This window comes from Chelon labrosus, assembly GCF_963514085.1.
Source record: "Chelon labrosus genome assembly, chromosome: 19".
Classification (NCBI taxonomy): Eukaryota; Metazoa; Chordata; class Actinopteri; order Mugiliformes; family Mugilidae; genus Chelon; species Chelon labrosus.
Window position 1 is genome coordinate 10,818,608 of NC_140352.1, and position 27,814 is coordinate 10,846,421.

The window sequence follows — 27,814 nt, forward strand, 5'->3', positions numbered from 1 at the left end:
GCCTGATCGGTGTAGACTGCAGTAGCTTCCATAGTGCATCATCCTGCGTTCTACTGTTTCTCTTTTTGATGCACATCAAGTAACTGTCTCTGTGTGGGAGTACGCAGTATGTGTGCACCTGCGCGTGTGTGTGTGTTAAAAAGTCACTTATCTCCATCTCATCACATCTGCATTTCTTCGCAGTGGGAGGTGACCTTGCCCTTAGTTAGAGTGAATCTTTCTTATCAGCTCCTCATCATCAGTAATCACACCCTGACCTAGAATCACAATGAGACAAGTGCCCAGACAGATAGTGAGGATGATGGCTGCGGCTGTCCGTGGCTAGGCCGAGCCCCTCGGTCTCCTCTGTCTTGTTGTTGGAAATCTGCATTTTTCAGCAAACTGTTCAGAAAAGCGGCGGTGAAATGTGAAATTTGAAGATATATATATATTTGTTATGAAAATCGGATTACCGCGATTTGGTTCGCGCTTCCGGTGTGAAGGGTCCTTCAAACGGTCTCGACTCTTTGCCATCTCCACATTTTTCTCGTTAGGTATTCTGTCGTTGCCTCTTTCTGTCCTCTTTCTCCCTCGCTCCTTTTGTCTCCATTAAAGGCCACCCACTGTGTGTACTTCTCTGCTCCTCATCCTCGGCGCCTTACCCTGCAGCCCCGAGAATGCTAATACCGCACGCACCGCCAAGGTCACAGTGTGCAAATGAGCGCTGTTGATAACAGGCAGCCTTTTTTATTGAAAATCATTTAATTGAATTTGATTTATGCCACCAGCATTTACTCTACAGAGGCATCAAAGTCTCACTTGTGGTGGTTGGGGGGTGGGGGGAGGCGGCTGAGGGAGTGCTGGAAGAGATATCTGCACCAATCCACAAATTTTACCTTGACGATGGAGGGTTTTTCCAAGGAGTAGTTCTCTCCGGGCTCACTTCCAGCTGTTTTGTCTTGCTAAACATTATCACACGGGCCTCTGTGCTTAACATAAAACTGGTAACTACGTCTGCGTCAGGTAGGTGTGTCAGACGTTCCTAGTGTTCGATAATGAGCCGGGTTGTAGCGTAGAACAACAAAAGCTGGCTCAGGCTTCAACCGTGGCGACCATTTTCACTTAATACCCATGTCGCTTTTCCCTATCTCCCATCATATTCCCCTGCTCCTGCCTTCCCTCCTCAGGTGCCATAACTTTAATTTGCGGGCTCCTCAGGGGTCCGTCTTGCCGCTCGTCTCTGTGCTTTTCTTAATCACACCCCAGCAATAGAGAGGCGAGGGGGAAAAAATAGCGAGACCCAAAATAGCTGCGGCAATCACCTTTCGGCCAATGTAAAGACAAATAGAATTCATGCTTACTCTGCAGGCTCTCGACTGTGTATTTTCTTACTTTGTGTTTTTTATTCACATCATTCTGGGAGTCGCTTCTTCGACCTGCGTCACACAGTAGGAGGGGTCTTGCCTTGCCTGCCTTTTTTTTTTCTTTCTTTCGCAGTAGGAAGGTGACAGGAGCTCGGAAATCACTCTAGGATGACACCTGTTGATTGCAAGGACTCTTGTGAGGCGAACTGTGTCTCAGGGTTTGTGCACATCCAGTAAATTCATCACAAATACACACCGTAAAGCCTGTTCAATTGTGGCTGCGGAGTGTGGGATCGATGGTTTGACCTTTTGCAATCTGAATCAAGTGTGAGATCCATAAATCAGATGCAAATTCTTTAAATATGCAATAGTAGGTTAGCATTTAAATGTGTTGGTTTTTGTTGCGTTGAGTCTGATTAACCGGACTGTTAAAGGGAACTACTGTTTTTTACAACCTGGACCTTATTTCTGGCATAAAACACGATCGTTTACTCACTCATATAACTTTTGCGTTATTTGTATTCGTTCATGAGATATTTACATCTGCGTATATCCATATAATGGGAGTGACTGGGGCACCGAAACGCAACCTCTAAATAACGCATTATCTGCTGCGAAACTCGTTCACTGGTTCGTCCACAACGTCAGAATCAGAAAAACATCCAACCATGTTGCAAAAAACTAGCAGTAGCAAATTACAGGTAAACAAGCCGACCGTCGCGGGTGCGCGCGACGCTCAGAGATGACATCATCCAGGTCAGAAGACATCATCCAGATAATGTTAACAGTTAACTCCGGACTCAACGGTTAATAGCACTAGTGTACAATAACAAAATATTGGTGAAATGAACGAGTTTCGCTGCAGATAATGCGTTATTTAGAGGCTGCGTTTCGGTGCCCCAGTCACTCCCACTATATGGATTTATACACACTGTGGAATGCACTGAAGTTGACATTTGTCATTTTGAGTGTATTGTCTCGATGAATTATCCACATGACTTTAAAAATACGACTCCCAAGAGTGGCTCCCAAGGATTCCTGAAGGTTTTGAAGCTCAGTGTGGTGGCTGTGGCCATCGCCATCTTGGCAATGCCTGAATCCACCTAACTCCTGGCAAATTTAAAAATGGGTAAAGAAGTGTGAGTGGAGATCACGCAGGCGGGGGACACTTAGTCAGACAGCTTGCGACCTTGGACTCCAAATGGACACACCCTTAATTATGCATGAGATTAAGTCTTCGGTCAAAAATTCACCCACTAATCAGTTGTCATGAATGTGTGAGTTACCTTTAGAGATCAAAACTGCTTTTTTACGAAACTGTAGATAGATTTCTAATGTAAAGTTTGGCATTTTAATCAGTTCTTGAACCAAACCTCAAGTGGCCATCTGAGAAACTGCAGTTTATGCCACTTCACCGCCGGCTTCATTTTTAAGCCCAGAGGTTCCCTCTCGTCTCCCTTTCGTGCCATCAAAATTGTAATTTGTCATATATTTTTCGCTTTGACCAGTTTCCTGTAAAACCTGTCATCTTAGGACGGTGCCGTAGACGCTGAACATTTGAATGTCAGTACAGTGTGAACACAACGTACAAGAAAGCCACAACAACTTAATGAATACTGATTTTTTTTTTTTATTTGGCTTCCTTGCTGCCAATTTCCCCCTTGGCAAGGCAATGTCTCACTGTGGCACTGTGACTGCTCCTTCTCTGCCATGTGGCCCATGCAGCTGCTGGTCTTGGCGTCTGCTGCAACACACACATGCACTTGCAGATTCACTTCTTGCTGTGCATTTTTTCTCTGATGGTCTTTGTTGCTCCCTTCTCGTCCACGCTGAGAACAAACATGTCCTCGTTTGACTCACCGTTTGAAATGTGCCAACAGACGTAGGTCTAACTGCTCCGCAATCAGCCGGTTCAGCCTGGGTCCTCACTTGTTTATGTTATGCTGTGATGTAAAGCAGGACTTATTTAGTGCTAACTGTCGTTATTCTTCCCTTCCCTTATTTGTCGGAGTCTTTTTCATTCTGCTGGTGTGATTTGTGGTGTTACTGTGAAGACTTAATGCGGTGTATAATCAGAGACCCCTTCGGTAAACACATTCACCAGGAATTATGCGGCTGCTGGCCTGAAGGTCTGAGGCTTTTGCTGGGTATAGTTGTGCAGCCTGTCCCCTCACTATTTCACCTCTGACAATAACTCATTGTCCACTACCTGTTGTTTTCCTCTCAGAAACTTTCTATTGACGCTTTGGCTTGGATTTATCTGCATTACACTGAAACAGCCTCGTAGAGGTGTCTGTTAAGACGGAACACAGAGAAGCCTGACCTGGAGGAGTCAGTGGGAGGACAACACCGACACACACACATTGCCGCTCGCCTCAGTAATCTGGTGTAGCTACTGATCAATTAATGGCCTCTGCCCGTGATTCTCGGGCCCTGTCAGTGTGCTATGGATTCCCCATTAGTCACAAGGGCCAGCGAATAGCCAGGCCCTTCCTCTGCATTTCCCTACAACTGCCCAGCATTAGTCATGAGCCCAACGATCCCCAGGTCGAAAGGGGAGAGACGTCAAGGAGAAGACACATCACGGTGCCTAAATTCCTATATAAATGAATGCACGCGTGTGGCACTGCAGCTAATGATCTTTTGTGAAATAAATGGATAAACTCATTACTTTCTTGAGTAATCCTTCGGTATTAACACCTTCCCAAAACTCAAGGACAGGTAAGATTCAAAATACAGTCACAGATAAAAGCTGCAAATCTTTGTATTTGAACAGCTGTAACAGTTGAAACTATTTTGATCAATGCACCAAAAGATTGTGTGAATAATAGAATATTAGCCTGATAATTACATCCGGTAATGACCTCAAAGTAGGGATGCCACAAACTTGATTTGCCTTTGTGTTGCTGATAATTTGTAAAATGTGTATTTATTTAGTGCTATTTCCCAACATATGTCGTCTCAGTGCCGTTTACATAGTAAGGTCAAGACCGGGGTAACGAAAATGTCCCCTCTTGAGCAATCGCTTGGCAACAGCGAGGAGGAAAAACTCCCTTTTAACAGGAAGCAACCTCAGATAGAACCCAACTCAGGGTGAGCGGCCATCTGCCTCGACCGGCTGGAGTGAGAAGAAGAAATGTGTCAAATGTTTGGTGCGCATCCCCATGGATTGTCAGGACATGTATTTATTCCCCCAGGCTAAAGGCTCTTTGAGGTTACTGCGGGATTGGACGCTGTAACCTATGTAAGTAGCCTACGTACGTAGCCTACGTACGTACATAGCCTACCCTGCTGCAAGCCATTTATACTTGTACTTGTGACTGTTGCTCGCTCTGTAAAAACGCCACCCAAACACTAGTTGGCGCTGTGTCTTTTTTGCCAGTCGGGTTAATTTTTGTTTCCACTTCCTGCTTCACATTCAACAATGGCAACTAAAACTTTTGCCGAAATTTCGCCGAAGACGAGTCGTACAAATGCTTGTATCTTCGAACTTCCTCAGTCAACCTTTTCGCGATGCGTTCCATCTTTATTGATCCAAAGCAATTAATTCAGAAATTGCGGAAATGGAGAAGCAGCCGGAAATACTAAAACGGAAATACGCTGCTACCAAACGGACAAATCACGGCTCTTGTCGTCTTCGTCGCCTCAACACGGGTCTGCGTTGAGTAGGGTATGGGCTGTCGCCATAGCTACGGTGTCAAAATGACACGGAAGCCTAAACCGCCTACAAGCTATAGATTGTTATCTGCACTCAGCCTATTAATCAATTAATTAAGCAACAGTTTCTTTCCAGCTGCCGGCATTAAGGGTGGATGATCACTGTTAATCTTCAAAAATGACTCCTTAATTTAAGGCAGCTTTGCAATCCCTTGTGATGCGCAATCTGACAAAACCGTGTCTGTATTCTCCCTATGCCTGCTCACCAAAGCTTTGCCAGTATCCCTAGTACCCAGCAGCGACGTCGCTCCATACGCTTGTGTGTGCCTGTGTGTGTGTGTCCATCAGACAAGGAATGCGGTCCGATAACCAGTTTCAATTTGGATCTGGTTCCACGATGATAAAATCCCAAAATCAGTTAAACTACAAAGGCACCGAATCCCTCATCAAACCTTTCACTCTTTCTGCTCTGGCTTTTTTCTTTGTCACGAATCCTCACCAAGAAAAAAAAAAAAAGAAAAAAAATCAGCAAATCCTCACACACTGCAGAAGCTGATACTGGCAGATGTTTGGCACGCGCGCTTGAAAACCATTGACCGATTATCAAAATAATCAGCTTTCTTTGAACCGACTAATTAATTCAACAAATCTTTTCGGCTCGGTGCTGCGTAGATCAGATCAGTGGATTCAGATGGCAGCGGATGGATTTGGGGGTCTGAGCCTATTATGTTGTAAACACTCAAGTTACTCGGCTTATCACGAATGACCTTGGGTTTCATTTGGATACCACCGTGTGAGCAGTTCTCGGGACATGGTGTCTTTTTTTTTTTCTTTTTCCCACTCGCATTGGTTTTCTGAACACTCAATGAACCACAAGCGACAGGGAAGCAGAAAGCGAACAGAGTGGCACAAATCTCTAGTTCATGCCCCCGGTGAGAAAACAAGTGGCTGTTTTCATGAGCAACACTCCCTCATCTCTCTCACTCCTCCATCTCTCCATCCCCAGGAGCCGTGGCTTTTTCATCACAGGTCTATTGAGCTATTGGGCATGCAGCCTGTTGCTCGCTCTCGCTCTTGCTCTCGCTCTTGCTCTCGCTCTCTCGCTCTGGCTTTCCTTCGCCTTCGTCTGTCTGCTGCCCATGGTTGGACCCGTACCTTAGCCAGCCATGTGAGCCTCTTGATCCTGCAGACCCCTCTCTCTCTGTCTTTCTCTCCTGGGGGAGGCCATCAGCCAACTGGGGCCATTTGTCTGCGTGTAATGGAGGTCCGGGGCTGTGGAGTGAGGTTAGGCCCCTCACGGCCCAGTGGAGAGGGACAGCCGCGACAGATGCCAAAACACTCTGTTGCGTGTGTATGCAAGTGTCTGTGTTAGAAGGAGGCCAGATCACTGTGTCGGGACTGGATTAACACGGAAAGATATGAACGTTGACCGTTGAACTATACGTGAAAATGCGGGAAATTGACGTGTTGGTACGAGGGCCGGGAAGCTCTGTCAAGAAGGTAAGAGGTAATGATGGACATAGGGAGAAAGAGAGAGACAAAAAAAAAGTGCCTGAGAAATCAAATAACTGACATCGCTTTGGATGTACACCGATCAGGCACAACATTAAAACCACTGACAGGAGAAGAACATTGATGGTCTTGTGACAGTTCAATGTTCTGCTGGGAAACTTCTGGACCTGGCATTTGTGTGGATGTTACATAGACATGCACCACCCGCCTAGACCAGACCTGCCCCCCACCCACCGCATAGCAATGATGCAGCCTGACGCAGGCACACACACAAAGACGGTTTAGGAACAACTCAAAAAAACATGAAGAACAGCACAAGGTGTTGACCTGGCCTCCAAATTCACTAGATCCCAAACTAATCAAGTGTCTCTGGGATGATCCACAGAGGCCCCTCCCCTCCGGCCGTCCAGGTGTAGTTGGGTAGACATAAATGAACCAAAACCAGGTCTGTGGATTTTCTTGAGTAGCCTCGTCGGGATTTCTTCAAAGAGACATTGCAGTTGAGTTAAACAAAAACGTGCCATTTAGTTGCATTATATTCAAGGGAAAACATAGACTTCTATGGCCTTTATCTCCTTAAGCAACTCCCATCAAACCAATCTAGAAGGACAAATACCGCCAGAACCCAGAAGAAACACATGTGCATTTCGTTTTGGTGTGAACTCCCCCTTTAATTCAAAATCCTGGAACAATGCTCTCTTAATTAAAGAGAGCAACCCCCGGATCTTTGTTTTATTTAATTTTGCCGTAATGTAATTTATTTCTAATAATGGAAATTAGAGGGGGGGAGGGGAGCTGCTGGTGGCAAATAAAAACCTCTACATCTCTGTTCCAGTCAAATGTAAATCCTCATCCTTATTATTGATGAAACTTGCTACAGAGTCATTATAAGACTGGCAGTCACTGAGAAAAAAATAAATAAATAAAAAAATCACCCTTGATGCTTAACATGAATAAATTGATCCGCGAGAAAGTAATTGCAGATGAGACGGATGCTGCGTCTCGCTGCGAGCGAAGCAACGGTTGCGTTAAAAAAAGCGTGCACAGTTGGCCGAGATGCTTCCGAGCAGCTGTCCTGCCTGCCAGGCCTCTCTTGTGGACCACAGCTCTTTCTGGAGAATAATAATGGGGGAAGAAAATTGGGTTGGAATAAAAAAAAAGAAAAAAGAAGAAAAAAAAAAAAGAAAGCCTTCTAAGATGCGGGAATAAACATAAAAAACGAGACAAGAGACGGAGGCATGTTCGCACATATCTGATTTACCCAAATTTCCCAGCTCTGTGGCTTGATAAATCCCCGCACCGTGCCAGATACGGGGTAAGCCGTCGTTACGGGCGAGCCTCCGACAGCTGCTCACGACACCGCTGAGAGATGGGGAATTGAACGAGATGGCCAGAATGCATCAGACGGCGTATAAGAGATAAAATAAAACCCAACATGCTAGCAAGAAATTACTTACTACTCTACTAAAGTTGGCTGAAAAAAAAAAAACAATTCCATTACCTCTTTTAACCAAATTCTTATCTGCCTCTCTCTGCTCCCTTGGTACGCATGTAAAGCCATTCAGGATAATTGGCTTACTTTTAATTTCTCCCAGCATCATGTGGTCTTTGATCCCTGAGGCCCAGCAAGCCCTGGGAACGGTTAGATCTGCTGAACAAGCTGCGTAGCAAAGTTTTGTGTGACCCCCACTGCACCAGCCCTGATTACAGGCTGAGGGGAGAGAATGCTCAGCAAGGGAGCACATTAAAATCAACTAGCAGGGGGAAAAAAAATTGCCTCCTGTTCTCAGTAACTGATGAAATCTGGGTTTGCTGTGGATAATATTAGTTGGAACTTACTTTGGCAGCTGCTTGGACGGGGTTATTACGTAGTGAATGCTCTTTCTTTTTGAGGGGGCGTAAAGAAGTCATCATGTATCGTCACCTATAGTGCATTATCTCAGATAGAATAGGTCGTCTCACCCAGGTCACTACTGTAAAGCTCTGGCTAGCAGAGCCAGCTTGTGTACTTCTTCCCGAGACTTCTTTCAGGTACAGAAGTTAAGCCCCCGGATTGTGTCCCCGTTTTAGAAAGGTCCCGGGAAGTCATCCGGGATTCATTCGGCGCTTTGGACACTTCCGTTTCTGCCCGCGCTCTCCCCGAAGAGATCCATAATTCATGGCTGTGTGTCCAGGATGTCACCGCTCCAGCGAGCTAGCATTAAATATTTACCGCGGATCATAAGCCGGAGCCACCGAGGCCTGCTCGGCCCTTTAGGAAGGCTGTTTTTCAGCCTCGGCACGCGGGAGGAATCTCAAATGAGCCCGGCGCTTTGAGGAATTTGGAAATCAATCAGCCCAAAGATGGATGCAATAAGTCATCACTCTGCACAGCGTATCACTGCATGTGCTGCGTCAGGCGCCTCTCTGCCTGCAGCCGCAACGAGAACTTGAAGGTTTTTTATTTTATTTCATGCGTGTGCACAGTTTTTTTTATTTTCTGTGTTTTGCTCACTCGCTCCCTTGATCAGGCCCAGCAGGTGTTTCAACAACCCCTCCCCCCCATTGATGAGATGAAGGTCAGGGTGGAGGAACAAGTGGGTGCAGTAGGTTAAATTGGAGGAGGAGAGGAAGAGGAAACCGTCAGCTGTGAAGCAGGAGCGTGGCTGAAATTTTACTCGTGCGCGCGACAAAGCGTCTCTGCAGAAGAAGCCACTTGCGGGCGGAATTTCTTTCTGGTTTTGTTATCGATTACCGAGATCTCGGTTAGTTCCAGGCGCAGCCCTGCTAATGGCTCGGGAAACTTAAAAGAAAACATCAAAGAGGAAAAAGAACGGAAATGTCACAGAGTGCGACAGAGGGCGAGGTGGGAGTCACAAGCGTTTCAACGGCATTGATTTGTGCTTTGAGCTTTCCCAATGGTTCTGTGATTCGGAGATTTGTACTTTGGTGTAAATGTGAGATTTGGGCTTATGTTTTTTATGAATACAGGAACAATCTTTGTATTTTTTTCCAGTGCTTTGTAGTTGCACATCTATCAAGATTGATGACCAAATATTGCAAATGTTCACGTTCAACATCTGGTGCGATGAATGGTGCGGAGGGGAGAAAGGGACAGAACAGTACATGGATGGTTAAGAGCGAAGCAAGATATATGAGAGCAAAGGCGCCCGTTTGGAACGTACGATCTACCTCCAGATTGTTGAACAGGCGCAGATAATAAGAAAATATTGATTGTAAACACAGTCAGGGAGGAGGGAGGAGGAGGAGGAGGGTTTCTTCTTCTCTGGGTTGCCACGTTGACGAGTCCAAAGGAAGACTTGATGAAGACACCACCTCCCGAACAATGAATCGGTGTTCATTCATCCAAGGCGTCTCGACAAAGATGGCGCCGTCTCCCGCCAGGAGCGATTTGCTGCCAAAAACGCCGGCCACGGGAAGCGGAGGCGGCTACAAATAGCCAATGAAAAGCTCTCGGTTATTATTGCAAGGCTATCATATTTGAGAAGGGGTATGAACGGGAGCGGATGTCAATAATTTTGCCTTGCTCAGTCAGCACTTACACGCTGTTTACTCAACGCGAATCGATGAACTTAATGCTGCTCGGAGAATGTAATTACAATGTTAAAATGTTTAATGCCCTTTTCATCCGTTGGATCAAGCGTGGAGAGAAACTTCAGGCACACTTAGACCTGATAGGCTTCGCAACGACCCCTTTGAACGTGGAAAATGCATTCACTTGCACTCCTCGTCTTTTGAACTTCTTGAAGTGATTTTATACGAAGTATATTCATTCTTTGTCTCTGCGTTCCCTCTGCAGTGCCATTACTTTGGACAACACGCTGGTCATCCTGTCGACGGTGGCGCCAGACGCCGGCCGCTACTACGTACAGGCGGTGAATGACAAGAACGGAGAGAACAAGACCAGCCAGCCCATCACCTTGTCAGTAGAGAGTGAGTAACCACAAGCACACACACACACACACACACACACACACACACACACACACATATACAGCAATCAGGCATAACATTACGACCACTGACAGGAGAAGTAAACAACATTCACAAACTTGTGGCAATGTTCCGCTGGGAAACTTTTGGACCTGGCATTCGTGTGGATGTTACTTAGACATGTGGCACCCACCTAGACCAGACCAGGCACCCCCACCCAATAGCAATGACACTTGATGGCTGCAGCCATCCCCAGCAGGATGCAGCCTGACACAGACACACACACAAAAACAGTTTATGAACAACTCAAAAAAGAAAAAAAAACAGCACAAGGTGTTGACCTGGCCTCCAGATTCACTAGATCCCAAACTGATCAAGTATCTGGTGGGGTGAGGCCCCTCCCCTCCACCCATAGGACCCAAAGGCCCCCCACTATCAACATTCAGGACACCCTCATAAGGCCCATGTCCATTCTCTGATGAGTCACAGCCATTTTGGAGGCACAGGGGAGACCTACTCAACATTACGAAGCTGGTCATAATGTTATGCCTGATCGGTGTGCAGCAATCAAATACTTCTGCCAACTAACAGCTAACAAGTCAAGGAATGTGGACGTGTAGATTTAAGAATTTTCTCACGTACTTTTACTTCACTTGAATGTTTTAATTAGGTGGTAGTTCTACTTCTGGTACTCTAAGTTGTGGATACCCAGCTTTAGCAGTACAAGAGAGTACGGTTTCCCCCCTTACCCTTTATTTTTGTTAGTTATTTCTTTATTTAAGAGTTTAAGTGTTGGGAAAAGAAGAACGGCCCTCGTGAGTGGAATGCTTATGTCTTTTTTTTTATACACATTGCATTTTATGAGCTCATCTTAAGTTCGAATGTTACGCCGTAATTAAAACCGTCGTGATATAAATGTAGCAGACATTAGATTAGCATATTTCCATATGAAATGTAGTGGAGAAGAAATATAGTAAATACACTGTACAAATATAAAGCTCCGTTTCTCATCTCACCACTGCCTGGCAAATAGGAAAATATACTTTATATGTTAATGCAGCACTCGAAAGGGAGCACTTTATTTTGTTGTTCTGAGTGTATTTATCTTATTAACTTACAGCTTTTTTTTTATGTCAAACTTGGAATGCAGGGCTTTTGTTTTCGAATCCAAATGGAGCGTTTTGTTGTAAAGTATCCGTGTTTCTGCTCAGAAACCCGACCTGTCTGATTCCCCTCCGCCGCACTGGCGGGTGTCCGTGCCGATATTCACACATTGCTGCAGACACGCTTGCGCTGTGCAAGAGGAAGCGTCGGGGAAAGAAGCGCGAGCCTCGCTGTTCCACTGCCAAGTAGCTCTTAATATTCACCAACATCCTTTGCTTCCACAGCGGAAAACACAAAGATACACAAATCAAACCATTTCAGCTGGCTTCAGCTCAGCAGAGTGAAATATAAGAGGAAACCTAACAGACAGCATCTTATGACATGCTAGACTGGAGTTCATTATGGAACAGAATGAGGAGCGTGAGGGTAAGATGTTATACTTGACAACACAAGGGAGCAGAAATAGCCCGTGGCACATATTGAGAACAGTGGCAGAGTTGATTATACAAGCGCAGGAACACACACATGCACAGGTTATATAGAGAGCACAGCGGGAGGTCTCAGCTCAGCAGGACTGATGGAAACACGCCATGCATTTCCATTCACATACTCCATGTACTGTATGCACACGCGCCGACTTGATGTACGGGCTGCCTTGAGTGTGCGCTCGAGCGTGCGTGTCTATCAGTATCAGCCACGGCAGCTGTTCCTGCAGCGACTCCTCTGACACTGCATTTCCCATGAGCCTTCCCGGCTCCGGCAGCACTTGCCTAAGACTTGGCGGGACAGAAGGACAAGGGACAAGTGTTGTTTTTAATACGGTCTTCACACCCGAAGCAAAGTTTTAAAAGTTCAGCAAAACGAGGCTGAAAATCGTTAGCTGGTTTCGCCTCTGACGCCAGCTCAAGCTACAAAGCGCTTCAACTCTTGTCCTTTTAAAAGAATAGTACAAAAAAAAAAAAACATATTTGCATTCTTTGTGAGGATGGAGGCTGATAAGAGCCAGATGTCTTTGCGTTAAATAATACAGAGCTAGATGCAGGATGCTCTTTGCCTTGCTTTTGACAAAAATTGGACACACAGATAAATAGCTTGCTACGCTCTGTCAGAAAAACTCCATTTGCTGTACCAGCACCAAGAAAATGGCCCGATTATACATCTTATCTCAACAACAGTTTGTGCTTTTCAAAGAAATTATGAGCTGGAACTATCATGTACAAACAAGGCCTGGGTTCGCTTCAGATCCCCCAAGTCTTTTTACTACCAGGTGTCAAACTATTGTGCCAAAACAAAGACAAAACCTATAGTTCCATCTCCACACAAACAAGGCAGCATTAAACTGTTATTTCCCAGAAAATATCTCCAGCAATTGTCCCAAATATTTGTTTTAAATTTCTGTTCATTGCCAAACTTGAGGATTTCATTTCTGGTTTGTTTGGCAACACTTGTAACAGCAAATACAGTTTAATACCACAAGTCAGAGAATCCCGGGGTCAGAAAAGCAAACTGTTGGTTTAACCAGACAGCAATTTTTTGTCTTTTTCTGTCACTGATCTGAGTTTATGCTGTGGTATTTGGCTACCTCGCTGGGAAGTCGGCGGTTGTGCAGTTTGTCGCACCGCAGCCCTTCATCCAACAGCTCGCTGCCGCTGCTCCTTCCCGTTCCATTACTCCCTACAATATTTCAAGCTTATCCACTGTCAAAAAAAAAGAAAAATCCATTGGATTTGCATAAGTCAACTCCAGTTTTCTCAGTTAGTGGTTCGCAGGAAATTTTTGGTTTGGATTACGTGCAATCTTGCAACCCAGCGGCAACCGTCTCATATCCAGGTATCTGCTTATAGATTACATTTTGTGAATGTCACCACTGACCAATTTGTGTCCATGCAATGTCAATATATATTCAGTATATAAATATAGCGACGATTTCATCAGCACCAGTGTGTTACCTCATTTGGCGGTAGAGAGTGACTTTACAGACGGTTATTCAATTTGAAAATCTTTGAAATTGACTCTTTAAAGGGGAATTACCGTTTTTTACAACCAGGACCTTATTTCTGGCATAAAATACGATCGTTTACTCACCCATATAACTGGTGTCATTTGGAGTCGTTTGGATGATAATTAGATCCAGCAGAGCGCCGCGTATATACATATAGTGTGAGTGACTGGGGCACCGAAACGCAGCCTCTAAATAACGCATTATCTTCCGCAAAACTCGTTCATTTCACCAATATTTTGTTATGATACGCTAGTGCTGTTCCCCGTTGAGTGTGGAGTTACCTCAACGGTAACTCCATTGGTGAAATGAACAAGTTTTGCGGCAGATAATGCGTTATTTAGAGGCTGCTTTTCGGTGCCCCAATCACTCCCACTATATGGATATACGCGGCACTCCGCTGGATCTAAATATCTTCCGAACGACTCCAAATTACACCAAAGTTATATGGGTGAGTAAACGATCGTATTTTATGTCAGAAATAAAACATTCATTGTGACAATGAGACACCTTTAAAGCCTTCTGCAGACATACTTTCACACTTTGCACACAGCTAGACCAGCTAGCCTTTTGCCTCCACTCTTTATGCTAAGCTAGGCTGACCATCGCACGACTGCACAAGCATGTGACTGATAGTGATGTTCTTCTATTAGTCGTGAAAAGGGTGCAAACAAGCATTTTAACCTCTACATTTAAAAGTATTAACAGTTTGACTTGTTTGAAGTATTCAGCCATGTTTTCCGTGTGCACATGTAAGCTATGTGCAACATCTAATGACCCAAGATTGGTAAGATTGAGTCATGACAGGCCCTGTAGCTACATCTGACATGTGCAGCCACGAGCACACTCCCAGGGCTTGATGGGATTGACGGATCCGTGTGAGTTTATCACAGACATGACACATCTCAAGCTCACTCGGCTCTTACCGCCATGGGCCGTGTCTGATGCTCAAAGCAAACACCCGAGCAAACTCATATGCACGTAAACCAGTTTGTACTTGCAGTTTTTCCACACACATACGTACATTTACGTGCACACATCTGTGCACAGACACTCACGCATATTTACCTCTTAAGCTTCTTGTGGTTCAAACTGTATTTTTCCGTCCGTGTCTCCCCTTCTCCAGCAGATATCTTATTATACACAGTCAGTGCACTGTCTCATCCTGTTCGGCCCATCTCCTTTCAGACCTCGGATACAGTGTGTGCACTGGTCAGTTTCAATATTTCACATCGATGAACACCCCACAAAGTGCACTGAGTGGAAATGAAATTTATAGGAAGCCACAATCCAGAGAACCCCACAAAATGTGTCAGCGGGCTCACATTGTGTCTCTGTTAACACATTGTGTCTGTACGTCCAGCTCTATCAATCAGCCAGGCTCATTGCTCGCTCCTTAACATCTACATATATGTTTTTTTTTTTTTTTGTGTCTAGACGTCGGAGGTCCAGCAGATCCCATTGCCCCGACCATCATCATCCCTCCCAGGAACACAAGCGTTGTCACGGGCACCTCAGAGGTCACGATGGAGTGCGTGGCCAACGCCAGGTAAAAGTCCTGAAACGGCAGGGTCACAGAGCTTTGTTCAAGGATCAGTTCACTCAAATCATTTCAAACTTTTTAGAAGGACTGTTCATTTCATGAAAATAGTGATTCCAGTGAAATTACCTATGGTAAAACTAGCTGTACGCTATTGTATCGTTAGTTGTCACAAAATCTGAACAGCTAAAACCAAAATATACAGATGGACGTCACCCATAGTTTTGAAGCTGAATCTGGCAGCTCTGGTTGACGCCATCTTTGGTGTCTGACTCCATCTAACCTCCAGCTTATTCAAAAGAGATGCAATGTGAGTGGAGGTGAGGTAGGCAGCTAGTCACTTGTAATGGCACCCACCTGTCACTTAAAGCAACCAAACCCTATAATATATATCCTATTCTGTTGCCATGAATAGCTATAGAGACCAAAACACTTTTTCATACCAGGCCGTAAACATGTTTATTTCTGCTGTGAAGTTGTAAGTTCTAACAAAGACGCCTAAGGGGATTGACTCACTTTGGCGCCAGCCTCAAGTGGCCATTTGAGGAACTGCAACTGCTGTGCCAGAGGATCAAATGAGACATTTTAACCCAATGGGAATACACATATTTATTTAAAATTTGCAGCTGTCAGTTTCTGATCAGTGTATTCTAACTAGGACTGACTAAAAAATAAAAAATCGAATTGCATGATTTCCATATCTTTAATATGAGGTTAACCCAAATGAATCACACTTTTTTCGTTCTGCTTTCTTATTCTACCTTTGGGATTTTTGGCTAGTTTTTGCCCTACGGCGCGTAACACTGCCCTCTGCAGGCTATTATTATTTACGATGACAGTACTTCAGACTCTGCTTTCCACAGCTTTCTGTCGCTGTTCGAAACACTTTATGATTTCCCAAACTACAGGATTTGTTGAGGTCGTACTAACAGAACTTGTGCGCGTCAATTATTTAGTTATTAACATGTTAATTCTGAAAGACCCAATTCTTCACACGAGCCAAAAAGCAATCCACTAATAACATCCCTTGATTCATGAAATAGAGATTTTAAATTGAAGACAGTTGGCATCCCCTCAGCCACAGATTTCTTTTATGTATATATCACTATACTAATGACTCTTCATTAGTTTGAATAGATGGATGGGTGATAAATACATCTAGGAGCAGAATTAATTTATTATCAAGCTCAAATTCTAATGGCAACAGAGAAATTAAAACGTCTGACACTTTGTTTTATTTATTATTATTATTTGTAGACCTCTCATCAAGCTGAGCATCTCGTGGCGTAAGAACGGCGTGGTGGTGACCAGCGGTCTGAGCGACTTCAACCGCAGGCTCACCATCCTCAGCCCCGTGGTGAGCGACGCCGGCTTCTACGAGTGCGAAGCCATTCTCCGCAGCAGCAGCGTGCCTTCAGTCAGCGCCGGAGCTTATCTGCATGTACACGGTAAGAGTTACAGTCCAACAAATGTTCCCGGGTTATGGCTGTGGCTGCCTGTTTGTTGTCTTTTTTTATCACGGCCGTTATCTTATACGTGCACACTGGTATGTGGCAATTTCTTCTTATTGCACTGGTTGCCACTTTAGTTTCACACCAATTTGCACAGTTTTTTTTTCTTAGAGGACAGGCATATCATCACCTTGCAGGTTTAATGAGATGCTGCTTTGCAAATACAGTTTTTTTCGTGCACAGTGAACCCTGAGGGGGAAAAAAAAACACGAGACTGAACACATAAACATGGAAAAGCTTCACTGTCTTCGCTGCTGCTGAGGCAGAATAGGGTTAGGGTTATGTTTTGTTTGTGTTCATATATTTGCTTTTCTGCCTTTTGTATTGAATTCGCAATTTTTAGCACATTTGCTTAATGACTGTAATTCCACTCTCTGCATTTTGGCCCTGAGGTGCAAAACAGCTTGAGGTGTTGTTAGGAATTTTTTATTATGCACATGCGGGGACAGACAGAATAAGGTGGTTGTTTAATGATATGCAATAGATGAATGTGCTGTTATATCAGCAGGACATGAATGAAAAACCAGCGTCTACCTTTAGCAATGTACATCGATCGGGCATAACATTATGACCACTGACAGGAGAAGTAAATAACACTGACCATTGACAATGCAACGTTCTGCAGGGAAAATTTGGGGTAGTGGATGTTACCTGCACAAAAACGGTGCAAAAAATTCACAAATAAAAAAAAATAAAAAAAAACAAACATGAAAAACAGATCAAGGTGTTGACCTGGCCTCCAATTTAACTAGATCCCAAACTGATCAAGTATCTGTGGGATGATCCACAGAGGCCCCTCCCCTCAACCCATAGGATCCAAACCCCCCCCCCCCCCCCACACACACACACACACACAAACAACATTGTGTTACCAGACACCACAGGACATCCTCAGAAGGCCCATGTCCATTCTCTGATGAGTTTCGGAGGCACAAGGGAGACCTACACAATACTGGGAAGGTGGTCATAATGTTCTGCCTGATCTATGTACATCTGGTATATCTGTAAAAACAAAGTTTGCGAGTTCATACAAAAGAGATGGTATGAATTATATAAAAAAAAAAAAAGTCTCACACAACATGAATGTGGCAAAAGCATGGCTGTGAAGTCGTGACACAGTACGGGGGGGAAGTGTTATTGATTTAAAAGGGAGAAAACTAATGGCCGGCCTCAAGAAACTGTTTAATAGCATTGCTTGAGTCACTTTCATTCCATCCCACTGAAACACTTTGATGTTTTCAAGGTTGTGATGTGATTCAAAGCACCAGGTGTGGTGAACTATTCCCTTGATAGCGCTAACCGAGCCTTTCCTCTCCCCATGAGTTTGAGGAATAGCCCACATTTGAAGCCGGCGCAGAGAACCAATTACTGGTTTCTTTAATCAAACTACTGGATAATCTCATTATTATTCTTTTGCGAGCGAGATGTTCGCTCCCGGAATCAATACATTTTAAAGCAAAAAATAATAATAATTGTTTACAGTTCGATAGCTCTATAATGCGGTGTCGTTCCTCACAAGCACCGCCGGTTGTTGTTTTAATTTCACACAAGTGATTACTTTTTAACGTTCTTCGTGCGCTGGGGTTGCAGACTTGCAAACGCGGTGTTTTATTTCGCTCGCTCATCCTCCCGCCTTTCCCTTTTTTCCCCCCTCGATCAGAGCCGCCGCAGTTTATAAAGGAACCGGAGAAACACATCACGGCCGAGATGGAGAAGGTGGTGGACATTCCCTGTCAGGCTCGGGGTGAGTGTCAGAACATGTGAAAGGAAGCCTATTATGCTTTTTGTTATTTTCTGTCAGAGTTTACTTGTGATGGTGGGTGGTGCGTCGTGTTCATCGCTGAGTTCAACCCATTTCCTGTTGTCTCAATTTACCAATAGTACATTAACATAACACATGCAGGCTTCAGTAAACGGATTGACTAGCTAAACACAGCGTATTGTAATTGCAATATTCGCAAATCAGCGATATGATGCAAAGCTAGATCAATAAACAAGCTTCATATAAAAATAACCATAAGATCCAGCTCCATCTTAATTCCCATCGTCGCACACTATGTACACATATTCTAGCCATTAATGTCCTCCCACGTGCAAATAACCACCGTTAAGTCACAAAATAAGCAGCTAATTAGCCCAATATTTGCCAAACAGAGACGTCCTGTTGTAGTCATTGTTGCTATAGCTATCCGGGATTGGAAATTAGCTTGAACATGTACAGAAGGATTCAAGAAGTTGTCGTTCCCAATCAAGAATTACAAATAATGTTACTTAGTAGGTTCACAGTTTGCTGCTAGAACCTGTGGATCGTAAAAGCTAAAGCTAAACCGAAACCATTCTGAAATTAAATAGCTGAAAAATGCTATGAAACATTGGAAGTATGGCCTACTCTCTGTAAACTGTATCTCTCTCTGCAGGAGTGCCCCAGCCGGACATTGTGTGGTACAAGGATGCTTTGCCTATTGACCCCGTTAAGATGCCCAGGTACCGGGTACTGGTGGGCGGCAGCCTGCAAGTCAACGGCCTGCTGCCCGACGACACGGGCATGTTCCAGTGCTTCGCCAGAAATATGGCAGGAGAGGTTCAGACCAACACTTACCTGGCTGTTACAAGTGAGTGCTCCCGAAAAACCCTTCAAGAAAGGATTTTTTCTCGGATAATTACCGCTATTAAAAACGTGACAGTGTGTTTTTGTTAAAGCTTAGCCTTCGCTTTTTTTATTTTACTTCTCCCAGAAATGTGTTAAATCCTCACGTAGCTCTCTTAAGCCCCTTGTCAGATTCAGAAAAGACTTGTTGTAATTACTTAAGAAAAATGAAACAAAAAAAATAAATGAAAGTAGGGAGAATGCGCATATTTAAATTAGTGTTTTAAATGGGCTTCGGCTGGCTTCCTCATAAACGGACTTAATTAACGTTGGATAATGCAATTCATCGCAAAGTTTTTAGCCATGTGACTTGCATGGCTAAGTGGTTTGGTGGTCAACACTATTAGTTCGAGCAGCTCAGAGCGGTACTTTCTTTTTCTTTCTTCATGGTAGAGATGCTGTGTTAATTTACCCCAACTTTTCATCTGGTGACGTCCACAGGCGAAAACTTTGAATTTGTCCATTTTTTTTTAGTTTTAGTTATCAAATACCTAAAAAACTGATGACATCCTCAATTCTGTTTTGTGTAAAGTGCTCATTAGCTGATGAGTTTGAATTTAACGCCATCTTTGCAAGCGCGTCAATATGCTTTTGTCTGCCTTTAGCTCAAAACGCCAGCCGCTAATATGACTGGCCACGTGGCATGAAGTGATTAGAGTTGGGATTTACGGCTCTTTGAAGGGAGCCGCATCTCGTGGATTCGTCCCTTTAGTTTCCGTTCTATTGGTGGGATGTCTGAGTTTGCATCTTTGTGAAACACAGCGAGAACAACAACAACAAAAAAAAGAGCGGCTTGAAACTGCGACCCTGTCCTGTTCGTGCGTGTTAAAGAGCCGGTCAACAGATTCGGTTCGTTCGTGAACGTCACACCTCTAGAAGCGATTCACTCGTCGTCCATCAATTTGTAGCTGATAGTTGGTCGCTAGTGGATGTTCCTGGTAGCTCAGGAACCCTACATTTCCCACCTCGGATGTTTCTGAGTGAAGGAACCAGAACATAAAGTAATAATAATTGCTGGTGTATGGACGGAGCTAGCTTTTTTTTTAACTACAAAGAAAGAATGTACCATCAAGTTTTTCGTCTGGGTTCACCCAACGCTCCAAGCCCGCTATCAATATGGTGAATTTCATGTGAGGAACCAAAGTTGTGGGTGATCTTTCGTTGCGTTAAATGTTTGTAGAACTTGCAGACGCTCCCATCGGTTGTTGCCTCAAAATCGACTCTGGTTCAACTTGGTGCTTCAACTGCTTAATGCTAGTAAAGTTTCAACTCACTCAGTATCATTCACATTCCATTGTCTCTTGTCGCCACATCGGTACCAGTCTCTTCCTGTTTCTACACCCCTTTAGCGTTAGCTTAAAAATCACATTTGTCCGCGACTGGGGAAGGATTGAAATGGACAAGTCTACAAACGTATCTGCAGCTTTAAATGTAAGTTACACTGTACCGTTCTGAGTTTGGTACCTAAAGTCTTGTTGAAAACCAGCCCATCATTTATGGATCCAAACATAAAGTCAAAAACCAAAGCCTTTGTTGGCTGTAATTACCAGAGAATGACAGAAACAGTGAAATTTACTGTAATACTGGCAACAGAGTTTAGTGTGAAGGCTATGGATGGAAACACTGAACATGTGCTGTATATTTTTGTCTGACAGTAATGTGATAGAATCGTAACAATGGAGTTATAATGTGATTTGGGTGATGAAATTATAACATGGAGACTTATAATCCAATCGCATAATGTCACTGTTAGCTGTGATGGAACAACTAATCGAATTAAATGCATTCGCACGCTCATCGTCTACGAAAAGCGTTTAAATCTTCGGAAGTTCCCAGGTAAGCTGACAGACAGGCCCGACGCTGACCTAACATTAATACCGTGTTTGCTGCCTAACTCCAATCAGGTAAATGTCTGAATTTGTGGATGCGCTTCCTCTGAGCTCGCACAACAGTTGGAATTTGAAATCTCTGGTAATTTTCCTCTCGCTGTGCATCTGCTTGGCAAGTTTCTGACATCTAATTTTCTCCACTTTGTCTCAGTTCCCGCTGCCTCCGCTCCACGCCGCAACACGTTATCCGAATTCATAATATTCTGCCTCGCTAAATCGCCCCTTCCATCCCCATTTCTCTCCTTGACACTCTCTCTTCTGCTCACTCCCTCTTTCCTCCTTCCAGATCTCATCTTATCATCTTCTCCCCCCCATGTCTCTCTGTCTCTTTCTCTCTCCACACATTTGTGTTCCCACTTCTCCTTCTGTCCCTACTCCCTCTGTCCTGAGATCAACATTGCGCCTCGTGAGAAACTCCCTCCCTTCCCTCTTGGAGCGATACAATTTTCTGTCATCCTATAAAAGCTTTGATTTATTGCATATCACGAATGGGGATTTTAGTTATCTTCAAATTGCCTTCTTTTTCTCCTCTATGCTTTCCCCCCGCTGTCGTTTTATTTTCTCTTCTCCATATATTTGCCGCCTCTACCACGTTATGGCTCCAAGGTGAAGGCGGTGTCAATCCGTTAAGAATTAGTGGCACAAAGCATCGACTAAACACGAAGGAAATACGTTTGAAGTGGGGCTTTGCCGCCGACTGTTACTCTCTCACCTCTATAACCCTCTTACCTTCTCTTGTTACTGTACTGAGCTCTTTTTATTCTGTGTGTGTGTGCCTCCCCTCAGGCATTGCCCCGAATATCACAGCCGGACCCTCCGACAGCACCGTGATCGACGGGATGTCAGTCATCCTGCACTGCGAGACCTCCGGAGCTCCAAGACCGGCTATCACCTGGCAGAAAGGTCTCTGCTACAGTGCACACATGCGCTCACAAGGGATTAGGGATGTCTGTTATCCATTACACATGAGACCATAGTTGTGCCGTGGCTTAACAAATAAAGCCTGATTGGATTCCTTCACCGGGATTTACCTTGTGCCTGGCTTTTCACGTTTGCATCCCAATAGCAGATCAGGAAAAACACTGTCCTTGATACTCGCAATCCACCCTCCTCTTCTCTACGTCCCTGAATGCCTTATTTTTTTATTTTTTTACACTTCCCACCAGTGTGTCTGACCTTTCTTCTCTGCTGATGCGTCTCCCTCCTCATTATTTTCTCTTCCTCTTCACACACTCAAGGCGAGCGTGTGCTGGCGAGCGGCTCGGTTCAGCTGCCCAGGTTCACCCTCCTCGAGTCGGGCAGCCTGCTCATCTCCCCTTCGCACATCTCCGACGCCGGGACCTACACTTGCATGGCGAGCAACTCGAGGGGAATCGACGAGGCGTCCGCAGACCTCATCGTCTGGGGTGAGTGGGCTCGGGGGAGGAGGTGGGGTGGGGGCGGAGGGTCGGGGCCGGCAGATAAACAAGGTCGCTTGGTGTAAGAAGGTGTCGAAAAGTCCTTCACAGTCATTTCTGCGTGGCGACAAATACCGGAACAGTTCTGGAATTTTATTGAGAGGCAGGCCTGTTTAGCAGGAAATGAGCTTGTGTCGTATGATAATAAAGCCGCACTCGATTCCTCCAAATACAAAGGCGCTCTTCTGTGCCAGTTTGGAGTCATCATCGAGGTGTTTTTTTTTTCCTCCAAGAAGCCATCAGGAAAAAGAAATACAAACCAGCAGCATGTCATTTCAGCCGAAATGAGTTTTCTACAATTCATTTGTCATTTCTTTCTTCTTGCTATTGTTCTTCTCGGGAAGGACATTTTGTAGACTGTTTTGTCTTCCCTCATTTTCCTCTTTCTCTCTCTCACTCTCTTTTTGTCTCCACAGCCCGCACCCGGATTACCACCCCCCCACAGGACCAGAGTGTTATCAAAGGAACTAAAGCCATTATGACTTGTGGAGTCACACACGACCCCAGCGTCACTGTCAGGTAGGGGTGCGCTGACAAAGACACAGCAAAGCCAAGTGCATTGCATACACCCATCGGGCATAACATTATGACCACCTTCCTAATACTGTGCAGGTCTCCCTTGTGCCTCCAAAACAGTTGCGACTCATCAGAGAACAGACATGGGCCTTCTGAGGGTGTCATGGGGTGGCTGGAAACAGAATGTTGTTAGTGGGGGGCCTTTGGGTCCTATGGGTCGAGGGGAGGGGCCTCTGTGGATCATCCCAGAGATACTTGATCAGTTTGGGATGTAGTGAATTTGGAGGCCCGGTCAACATCTTGTGCTATTTTTTATTTTGTGTCTGCCTGTGTCAGGCTGCATCCTGCTGGGGATGGCTGCTGCCATCAAGAAGTGTCATTGCTATGGGGTGGGGGTGCCTGGTCTGGTCTAGGTGGGTGCTACATGTCCAAGTAACATCCACACGAATGCCAGGTCCAACGTCCCCCAGAAGAACATTGGATTGTGACAAGATGGTCAAGGTTATTTACTTCTCCAGTGGTCAGTGGTCTTAATGTTGTGGCTGATCGGTGTATGTAGCATCATTTATTGCCTCGCACTAGAAACAATTGAGGACAGAGTAAAAGATGAGTATTTTCCTCATTAATTATGCTTTCATTGAAGCGATTTCCTAAAGATGCTGGTCATAGTATATAGTCAAGAGAGGTTCCTCAAGCGTCTGTATCGCCTTGGTCAGGAACTGTTTTCTACCGTGTATTTAATACACACTTTGTGCACTATCGAGCACTGAGAACCGCAGGACAGTGTGCGAGTGGATTGACTCATCACCCACTGAGCCTCACTGATGTGCCTTTGATTTCAGGCACATATTGAGCTCTCTGGTGCAGCGGGAATCGTCCATATCAGGGAATACTCGTCAGTTGACAACATTAATTGTTTATTTCTTTGACATCATCCGGGGAAATGCATCCACAAATCACAGAAACTGAGAATGTAAGGGCAGTAAAAGACGCCGTGTTTTAAACGGGGTTCGGCCAACGAGCGCTGATCAGTCGTGCTGACCCCCAAGACGCTTATGAGTGTGCGTGACTCGGCGGGCCAATCTTGGATTCTGAATTTGATAAGGAGTTAATGTAAAGAAATGAGGTTAGGGGACCTGACCGGTTGGAGGACATATTCAGAAGCTTTGCATTAGCATTCCCAGCCTGATTCTGCGACGTCTTGCTAAGCTCGGTGAAAATAAAATTACAACGGTCTAGACAGGACGAGACTAGTCCTTGGATGCTAAGTTTTGTTTGCAAATCTGGACACATTTTTATATGTATTTGTTATTCCGTGCGCCGTAATGTGAATAGCTAATAAATCCCAGGAGCTGAAACCATTCTGCCGCGCAGAAAACATCCCAGGCCTTGACATAAAGTTTGCACAAAAGCGAAACACCTACACGTTAAACGCTTTCGTCAATCACAGGCGCACTTGTGTGACACCGCAAGAAAGCGTCTCCTCTCACACCTCCGCATTACAACTTCAGTCCAAAACAACAAGAAGCCCTCCCGGCAGAAAATTTACCAAACCGCGCGTCTCGCAGCCGACATCAGCGGCGATCAATAGACCACTCTGTCCCTTTCTACTCGGAGCAGAAAGCGGCGTCTGAAGCTACGTTTGAGCCTTGCGGTTGTGTGATGAGCGGCGGATCCGTTCGTTTGATATGCAGCCTTCAGACGCCGTGACACGAACGTCACGGGGCAGCTGTGATGCCGAGTTTGAAGACAGACGGGGAGGGGAGATGAAACGCCTCGGCAGTAGCGCGCTCTTCTTGGATTGCGGCGGAACAAAAGGCGACCTCGGTTCGCTCGCCGAGTTAACCTCCTAGCTGACGTGCATACGTGATTCACAGCTGCACATTCCTACAGGTATTAGCAAAATTGGGCCTTCACAGGCTCTGGAAATCCGTCCTGATGAATAAAATGAAGGGATTATCTTAATATACAATACAATATAAGCCATTTTCTCTCAGCTGATGGTCGTGCTCTTCTTCAGATGGCGTTATTACAACAATTAATGATCTCCTTAATCTATTTGATCCTAATTCATGAGGTTGATTCGAATTGATAATGATTCATTTCGGTTTTTTTCTGTTTTGTAAGTATTTCGTTTAGTTTTGAAAGAAAACTAATGTTGTCATTGGTCTCTCATTGGAGACTTGTGGTATATCACCAATATTGTACTTTGTACTTATTGGTACATCTTGTCTGTGAAGGTTCTCAGTCATCCAGGTCATGATATATCCAAAAAAGCGTTTAAAAAAGGCAACTGGACTGCTTCTTCAGGTCTTCGGTTCTTCAGAACTTTTTTGGATATTGGCGCATCTTGCGTACGTCTTAGCTTTTGTCCAAAATGCTGCCACACATCAGCTTTCAGGCCTCATGGCGCTTGTCGAACGTGGACTAAGCACAAAACCAGTTTCCCGTTACCGGTTAAAGATCGGTTCGGAACAGAAAGTCATTAGTGAACCTAGCTCTAGTCACGATGGGTTTCAGTCCACGTGTCCGACCCGTGGTTGAATCGTTTCACACGTGACGAGCTGCCGTCGCTTTTCCAGCGCGCCGCGATTTGACGCGCTGACACCAAATTGGGGCACTTGAATAAAGAGCTTAGTTGCACCCTCAGAGTGGATGAAAAGCTTGTTTTGCCCGGCACCATTCAGTTTCACCCTGACAAATAAAATAAAAAAGAAAAGAAAAAGAAAAAGAAAATACATGTTTGTTCAGGTCCACCGGTGAGTCACTGTTGACTCTGAATGCAATTAAATTTCTTCTAAAAATGTTTTCAGGTTCGCTCTGAATACGCTTTTCATTTACCTGAACATATAATACATAAATATTAGTCAGCATAACATTTTGGATGGCGCGACTGGGAACTCTTGCCGCAACATTTTCATCAAGGCTTTCTAAGATACTTTGTTCTGTATTTTTTTGTTGGATACTTTGCTATGAATTCTGTTTACTTTAACTTGATGGGAAACTGTCGGAGGCTTGCACTCTTCTCCTCGATTGATGCTGTTTTCGCCTGAGTACATTTCTCTTAAGCGTATGTGCGTGAGTAATAGTAATTTGTGGCTAATTGTGACCGTGAAACAAACGTGATTATCACTCAGGTTGATGAATGGCGCTTTAAAGTGTGTTTAAAGCGACTGAGTGAATGGACAGAGCGGGTGATGATGATGGGGACGCTAATGACAGTCGCGCAGGCCGGCTGACTGACGACTTTTGCGTTCCAGGCACATCTGGGAAAAAGAGGGCTCGGTGATCAACGTGCAGTCCATCCCCCGCATGCGACTGGACGCGGACGGCACCCTCCACATCTCCCAGACGTGGTCAGGCGACATTGGCACGTACACGTGCAGAGTCACCTCCGTCGGAGGCAACGATTCCCGCAGCGCGCACCTCCGTGTCAGGTAACCCCCCCTCCCTCCCTCCTCATCCATCCATCCATCCTCCTCCTCCTCCTCCTCCATGCTTTCGTCACTCGCCTGACTTTCTATTTTCTTACTTCTCTCACACTCTTCCGTCTCCAATATTCTCCAGTGGAAAGGTGCAGGAAGCAACATGTTCTTTGAAGAAAGGCGGCTCGTGCACGCGCGCACACAAGCGTACGCACTGGCGCGCTTGCTGGAGAAGCAGGCGTACGTGCCCCCACCACCGCCACCAACCACCGCCCCCAACCCCCAACCCTTCACTGCTATTCTGCCTGTTCTTATTGACACCTCTGACTCATTTCCACTTAAATGACGCCTGTTCTTCCTCACCTCCCTTGTCCTCATTCTCACCTGACACACTTCCAGCCCCGTGGGACCTCCTCCTCCATTCCCTATCTGTGATATTACACACACACACACTTGTACTTGCACTTCTGTGGAGATTTGGCCTCAAATCTTCTCTTTCCCCGTAATTTGCTACCGTTGTACTACGGCGACTCACCCTCGACTCAGCTGCGGGGGTAGATTCCATATAATTGTGACATCTAACTTCGCCGAAACTGACTGACTGATTGTTTCTGTCTTTGTTTAGCCCCCCTCTATCAGCCGTCTCGTTGGCTGGCTTCCTTTTGATAGAGTTACTGCCTGTATCCGTTCATTGCTATAAGGTTTATCTATCAATCTGTCTGTGCTTATCTGAATTTATGGCTGAATGAATTAATGATCCCCAGCTTTGCCTACATTTATTCACGTCTTTGTGAATTTTCTTCCTATCTGTCTCCTGATGCCTTTCAATCCATCCCCAGCCCCCCTTTCCCGGCGATATCAATCTCACTCTGTTTGCCTGCGTGTCCGTCTTGACAAGGAACCATCTTCGCCGTCCTGTCTCCCCACATTTCATCACCTGTCTGGCTGATCTCTCCGTTATAAAAGATTCAGCCGTACTCCGGGATTTGTGCGAGAGACATTTAGAGAGCGGCGAAGTGCTCGGCTTGTTTGCCGTGATAGAGAGATCCTTTTATTTATCGAAGTTGTCCCGCTGTTCCCCGCAGGCAGCTGCCCCATGCCCCAGAGAATCCTACCGCCGTGCTGAGCAAATCGGAAAAAAGAGCCATCGACCTGGCCTGGGCCAAACCTTTTGATGGAAACAGTCCTCTCATACGCTATATCCTGGAGGTTTCTGAGAACAGTAAGTCTTCCAATATCCGGACTATTCTAGGCATGCATCCACGTATTGTCTCTTTCTCA

The 27,814-nt window shown here is 45.1% G+C and overlaps 1 protein-coding gene across 1 annotated transcript in view; it reads left to right on the forward strand.

Moving 5' to 3' along the window:
• Positions 1–27,814, forward strand: part of sdk2b (sidekick cell adhesion molecule 2b) — an 89,466-nt gene that overhangs the window by 17,470 nt on the left and 44,182 nt on the right. Inside the window, exons 4-13 of the mRNA XM_084567731.1 lie at positions 10,312–10,445; positions 14,986–15,097; positions 16,346–16,536; positions 18,260–18,343; positions 19,017–19,211; positions 21,922–22,038; positions 22,374–22,541; positions 23,009–23,111; positions 26,369–26,545; positions 27,619–27,755. Coding sequence (XP_084423857.1) covers positions 10,312–10,445; positions 14,986–15,097; positions 16,346–16,536; positions 18,260–18,343; positions 19,017–19,211; positions 21,922–22,038; positions 22,374–22,541; positions 23,009–23,111; positions 26,369–26,545; positions 27,619–27,755 — 1,418 coding nt within the window. The remainder of the gene's footprint in view (positions 1–10,311; positions 10,446–14,985; positions 15,098–16,345; positions 16,537–18,259; positions 18,344–19,016; positions 19,212–21,921; positions 22,039–22,373; positions 22,542–23,008; positions 23,112–26,368; positions 26,546–27,618; positions 27,756–27,814) is intronic.